We start from the raw sequence: 6,327 nt of genomic DNA on the forward strand, positions 1-6,327 counted from the left end.
AAAATCGGGAGCGAATGAAGATACGGAGTTTGCTACGGTACGTAATAAACATGGGCGAAAATAAACCAAACACATTTCAGGATGACAAAGAAAAACATTAATTTAGAAAAAAGTGAGATGGCGGAACAAACTGCGTCGGTGTTGCTTTAATCGTGGTACGGTAAACATCAAATGGTTCCAAATGGGGGAGGGGGCACGCCCCTTTAATTAGCCTATTTACAGATTACGCCTTATAAGAGGCAGCCAGTCAGTCAACCACGGGATATGCCCAAAGTTCAGCCTCCCAGGAGCTCCACCAGCACAGATACAGGGCTCATGTTTAATTGCTTCTGTAAATGGTCAGAGCTCAAGCCCCCTAATTCCATTCCTTGGGGTAATCACACACACACACACACACACACACACACCCACACACACAGAGAGACAGAGAGACAGAGAGACAGAGAGACAGAGAGAGAGAGAGAGAGAGAGAGCACAACTAGGTACCATACCACCACGCCGGGGGGGCCTGTGAAATGAAACAACGTGACCTCAGTCCGGTGAATGACATAAGAAATGGTAAAATCTTTTTAATAGGATTTTCTTTTTTTGTCACTGTACACGCTTCCCTTCCCCATCCCCTCCAGACCCCCCCCCCCACTCACACACATTGAAAAGGTGTCTGATGATATACAGAAATTTAACTACAGAGCAAATACCATCAATACCTTCGGTCCAAATAATAATAATAATAATAATAACAACAATAATAATATTAATAATAATAAAAACATCACCTTTCCTATTTTCATTCTGGACTCCCGTCCAATTCAATGTCACTCAGTTCAGTTTGTGTCGAGGATTCATATTTGTTACGTCAGGAGGCAGTGGGCTGGGGGGCGTAAAAAGCCGGATGAGTTTACCAAAAAAGAAATGCCGTCCGTAAACTTTAAACACTTAAGTGTTTTTGCTTCCATCCCCATTGGCAGCACAGGCTTTGACTTGTCCCCCCCACGTCCACCCCCCCACCCAATCGCTCCCATGCATTCCGTAGTCCACACTCGAGTGTTGGAGACAGCGCGCCTCAAAAGCAAATACAACGTTTAAAAAAAGAAAAGAAAGAAATGTGGCATACTGCCCGGGAGGGGAAAAGGCGATCTCGGGTCCGGGTGGCGACGTAAAACCCGCCCCCCCAACGGTGTTGGCAGCAAGTGAGAAGAACCGCACCGCCGGATGAGCAAATGGGACCGATGCTTTGGTGGTGGTGGTGTGACAGGCGTGGGTCCCCCCGCCTCTCAGCAAACCTATAAAAGGGCAAAACAAGCCAGGGTTAAAGGGGAGGGCGGAGCATAAAGAGAACAGCTGCCGACAGCCCGCGGAAGATTCAAGCTCTCGTTGAAGTAACTTTTTCGTGCGTTTATAGGGGAAATGGGTTTGGTTTGGCTGCCGGGTTACGCTCCAGAAAGTTTCCATTTCGGACAGGACTCTGAACCAGGAGCCTGGTTTAAGATCTGACAAATGTGTAATTAACAGATACGAAAAAAAAACCATTCAAATCTTGATACTTGCTGCATCTAAACCTATAGGGGAGAACTGCACTAGTCGGCCGGTGCAATGTTACTAAGTTAAGCTTGGACAAAAAGAGAGAGAACAGAGAGACGGTTCGACCTCTTAACGCTTGCACGTGCGGCGGGAGGGTGCGTTGAAATACGCTACACTTTATGTTGTGAGGCTCAAATCCGATTTGGTTAATGCCATCGCATTGATCAGCCGGGATGATCAGGTTGACTTAACTACAGTACCCTGCTACACTCAATATCTGCCCACTCGACAACTCTCGACCCGCACACACGCACTGACACACCACCTCTCACCTTCTGGTCCGCCAGCACTGAGTTGCTCTGCAGTGGCTGCAGGTGGCCACCGAGCAAGGCAGCCCCTGGCCTGTCGTGCTCGCAGAAGATGGTGCCGTTGACGTAGTGGAAGCGATCACCGGGCAGGAGTCTGTTTCTACAGGTGGCACAGCTGAAACACTGCGGTGGGATGGGGGTGGGAGGTGTTGATATGAGTTTCTGTGTGTGTATGTGTGGGTGGTTAAAAAACATGGGGTCGTAGTCCACAAGACAGCGTCTCACCTTGAGGTGGTAAACATTCCCTTGTGCCCTCATCACCATTTCGTTGGCAGGGATGGACTGGCCGCAGGCGCTGCACGCCCCGCTGTGCCCGAACAATCTGCACGCACAAAAAAAATGAAAATAAACATCAGATTGTTCTCACACACACACACACACACCCCTCTTCTCACCTGATGTAATCGCTCCGACACAGAATCATGCCCCCTTTGCTGTAGCAGGTGGTCCCGATGTCCCCCAGCTGTGCTTGGCAGCAGGAGCACTTGAGGCAGTGCGTGTGCCAGTAGCGCTCCATGGAGAAGAGCAGGAAGCGGTCTGCGATCTTCCCCCCGCATCCAGCACACGACCTGGGGGCTGACGGGACACCCGGCGCCTGGCTATTCACCATCCTTGGAGGTCCCTTTCGGTCGGACACCTCTCCTGGGGGACAAGGGGGACAGCGGCCAAAGCGCTCTTTTATGTCATAGCCGCGTAGTGGGGGTTGGCGGGTCTGGTGTCCTCACCAGACTCTCGTGGATTCTAAACAACACAAATCGTCCACCTGTGCTTGTCAACAAAGTCCACAATTTCAAGCAACATATATCAATCTGCCCCTTCATCGCTGTAGCAGACACTAGAAGGTGGGGGTATAAAGCAGCTACCAATAGTAACAATAATAACAATAAGTCGAGCAACTGTGACGTCACAGACAGATCAACGGGCGGGGGGCGGCTCGTGCAAAAAAGTAACGGAAAATAAATGCTAAATACAACAACCAGGCGTGATGACTTAATACATGGACACTACTGATATTTTGCTTTTGCACTTTAATTAATTTATATGTAATGCAATTTACCCTGGAAGAGTTGACGCGTGTGCGTAAAGGACACCTTTAAAACCCGACAATTTACGCACAGAGACATTATATTATATATATATATATATATGTAAACAAAAGGAGACGCTTACCTTAACAGTTCCGGCGGGTTTTTTTCCCTTCTTCTTTTCTTTCGCTTGAGGAGAAAAACCAAAGCTCACCAAACAAATCAGCGCTTGGTCGCTAGAACCCTAGTTGCACACGACGTGATTTCCACATCGCCTCGGCTCCGGGAGCCCGGGGGGAAGGTCCCGTCAATGAAAGGCTGCGCAAACTCAAAAGCAACGACGATGCGCTCGGGAAAATAGTTGCGGAAAAAGTCTCTCCGCGACGTCAGGACGCGGGCGTCCGAGCGACCGTCGACGAGTGGTTTCGTCCTCCGGACCCGCGTCGGTCTCCCCTCGGAAGTCGCCCCGGCGCGTTGCCCCCGGCGCGTTTGACAGCCGCTCTGGTGGCCGCGGTGCGCAGGCGGTTATTTAAATCGGTCCGCGGTGACGTCGCGCGCGTGGGACGCAGAGCAGCCAATGGGGGACGAGGCGGGGGGCGGGGCCGGGGTCCAGATGGGTTACGGCTTCATAGTGACATCATTATTCAAACGAGGAGGCCGCAAGCACCGAAAACAACGTGACGACGTGACGGAGGCGTGAGTGTGTGTGTGTGTGTGTGTGTGTGTGTGTGTGTGTGTGTGTGTGTGTCAGTTTGGACAGAGGGAAGGAGAGCGAGCGAGCGAGTGGGTGTGTGTGTGTGTGTGTGTGTGTGTGTGTGTGTGTGTGTGTGTGTGTGTGTGTGTGTGTGTGCGTGTGTGTGTGTGTGTGTGTGTGTGTGTGTGTGTGTGCGTGTGTGTGTGTGTGTGTGTGTGTGTGTGTGTGTGTGTCAGTTTGGACAGAGGGAAGGAGAGCGAGCGAGCGAGTGGGTGTGTGTGTGTGTGTGTGTGTGTGTGTGTGTGTGTGTGTGTGTGTGTGCGTGTGTGTGTGTGTGTGCGTGTGTGTGTGTGTGTGTGTGTGTGTGTGTGTGTGTGTGTGTGTGTGTGTGTGTCAGTTTGGACAGAGGGAAGGAGAGCGAGCGAGCGAGTGTGTGTGTGTGTGTGTGTGTGCGTGTGTGTGTGTGTGTGTGTGTGTGTGTCAGTTTGGACAGAGGGAAGGAGAGCGAGCGAGCGAGTGTGTGTGTGTGTGTGTGTGTGCGTGTGTGTGTGTGTGTGTGTGTGTGTGTCAGTTTGGACAGAGGGAAGGAGAGCGAGCGAGCGAGTGGGTGTGTGTGTGTGTGTGTGTGTGTGCGTGTGTGTGTGTGTGTGTGTGTGCGTGTGTTGATGAGAGAGATTTTAAAAATCTTTTGTTGAACCTGTGAATGAAGAAAAAAGGCTTTATTTACAAAAAAAGTTAACATATATATATATATATATATAAAGATAAATAATAAAATCAAATAAACAAAAAAAACACCAAAGAAATGTATAAAGTACAAGGTAAGATTAATCTCATATTTCATATTTAATACGGAGATGAAATGTAAGGCTTGTACTGCATGCTAAGTGCCAGCAGAGGGCAGCCTTCTGTTACGTTCAGCGATTGCCATGTTTTTGAAGTCAATGTAAAGTGACTTCAGGGATTTCTTTCCCAACATATTGTAGATGTTTGAAAGTAATTGCTGAAAACATGTGGAGAAAAAAAAACCTGTGAACGGTGTCTTACTGAATTGTGGCGTTAGACTGTTAAACCGTTTCTCACCCTTCTTGTGGTCCGGATTTTTGGGGCGGGTCTAAATCATGAGTTGCTGCCTTGGAGGCGTCATTCTTGGCATGTCCCCTGCCCTAACACTATTGAACGGCCACGGTCGGAATCGGAACATCGGTGGTGATAAACTAAGCTAACAGCCCAGAGTTTGGGATTAAACACTGTTTTGGGAACTGTCCCGTTGGTTTGCGGGGTCTGGTAACGTTAGCTGCATGCTAGCAGGCCGCTGAGCCCTGACCTGGCCTGCGGAGCAGCCAGCAGGGGGCAGCAGAGAGCGTGGAGTCCCACAGCCAGACAGTGGCACTTTCAGGTGAGCAACTAGGGACACAGGACTGGGTTCAACAGAACATTTAAACATGGAAGTTACTCTAGTGTAAACACATATTTTATTACATTTTATTAACCCGATTGGGCGTGATTTCAGCGTATTCACCGGACACGTCCTCACCCCCCTCTCACAGCAGAGGGAGCTGCCTACTTGGCGATATACAAATAATTCTAATTTGACTTGATGGTTAATAACACATTTTTCTGTGGTGTGACAAACTCAGAACACAACTTTAAATCGTAACTTTAAGTAACTAAACTGTATTTTGGCATTGTTTTATTTATTGTTGTCTTTATTTATTATTTTATTATTTATATATTTTCATCAAGATGTTGTACAGTTGTAATTGTTTTATATTTTATTCTATTTTATTTAATTTGTCATTAAGAGTCGTAACTGATACAGCAAGTGAAAGCTCGTAGCTCATATGTTGCCGTCCTCCTTAAAAGAAAAGAGTAAATAAAAAGTATTGCTGTGACTATGGCGTAAGCCCATTTGTATACAACAGGACATCTCCACAAATTAAAACGATTGAGTCAGGACATTTGTACTTATGCAGCAGAGTACACACACACACAATATATCTCATTGGCTCCATCCCAAAGAATGTTAACACACATGAACAATATCATGTACACATAACATGGGGCATTATTAACTAGGGCAGCGTTGAAAACAATCACAATCCATGAGTGTACTGATTTAAATACATCACCCCTCCCCTCCGCAGTCCAGCAATCCTCACCACCCATTTCCGAGGTCCTCTATATGATATCTGACATACTCCCTGTTCCGCCTGTCAAAGCCACAGCGAAGCTCACTGCTCACGGTGACAGCACCTGTAACTTCCAGTCTGGCCTCAAGACCAATATAAACTCCCCGGTAGCATCTCGGCATTGTGCCTCGCAAAAAAAAACCCAACAACTGCAGAGAGTTGCTCCAAAAGACGAAGCTCTGAGGTCCTGTCTGTTTGTCATCCTCATGTCTGCAAGATTAAAGCGGAACTTAACCACCAAACTCCTCCAATGGAGAAAATGACTCAACAATAGAAGATAGTTGATCCGGACAACTCCTGAGTCGTGAATTTGATGTTTTCGTTTTTTTTTACCCTAAAAAAGGGTGGGGATATATCCAGCCAATGTTTAATTTGTAAATCAGGAGGTGGAGGAGGTTTCCGATCCAGCAGGTCGGGGGGAGAAAAAAGTCAAGGAATGTATGCACGGAATGCACGGGGGGGGTTTAAGCTGCCAGGCGTTACGTGGCACGGTGAAAAATAATAACGGAAACCTGTCAGTGGACTGA

The 6,327-nt window shown here is 47.9% G+C and overlaps 1 protein-coding gene across 2 annotated transcripts; it reads right to left on the minus strand.

The window, feature by feature from the left end:
• Positions 1-285: 285 nt before the first annotated feature.
• LOC307232523 (LIM domain transcription factor LMO4.1) lies at positions 286-3,400 on the minus strand. 2 transcript variants are annotated; one of them, XM_080003561.1, is made up of 5 exons: positions 3,060-3,400; positions 2,285-2,531; positions 2,115-2,211; positions 1,854-2,012; positions 286-1,283 (listed from the first exon to the last, which is right to left on the minus strand). In XM_080003561.1, the coding sequence occupies exons 2-5, from the start codon at positions 2,497-2,499 to the stop codon at positions 1,275-1,277; spliced, it is 480 nt and encodes a 159-aa protein (XP_079859687.1). In that variant the 5' UTR covers positions 2,500-2,531; positions 3,060-3,400; the 3' UTR covers positions 286-1,274. The 2 variants fall into 2 exon arrangements, with proteins under 2 accessions (XP_079859687.1, XP_079859688.1); XM_080003562.1 differs by having other exon boundaries at positions 2,285-2,630.
• Between the last annotated feature and the right edge of the window lie 2,927 nt (positions 3,401-6,327).

This window comes from Zeus faber (genome assembly GCF_960531495.2).
Source record: "Zeus faber genome assembly, chromosome: 7".
Lineage (NCBI taxonomy): Eukaryota > Metazoa > Chordata > Actinopteri > Zeiformes > Zeidae > Zeus > Zeus faber.

Bases quoted from the DNA above. Each gene is read 5' to 3' on its own strand.
- LOC307232523 (XM_080003561.1), bottom strand. From the start codon at position 2,499: ATGGTGAATAGCCAGGCGCCGGGTGTCCCGTCAGCCCCCAGGTCGTGT. The intron at 2,212-2,284 runs GTGAGAAGAGGG...TTGTGCGTGCAG, and splicing joins TGTCGGAGCGATTACATCAG to ATTGTTCGGGCACAGCGGGG. The intron at 2,013-2,114 runs GTGAGACGCTGT...ATCCCACCGCAG, and splicing joins GGAATGTTTACCACCTCAAG to TGTTTCAGCTGTGCCACCTG.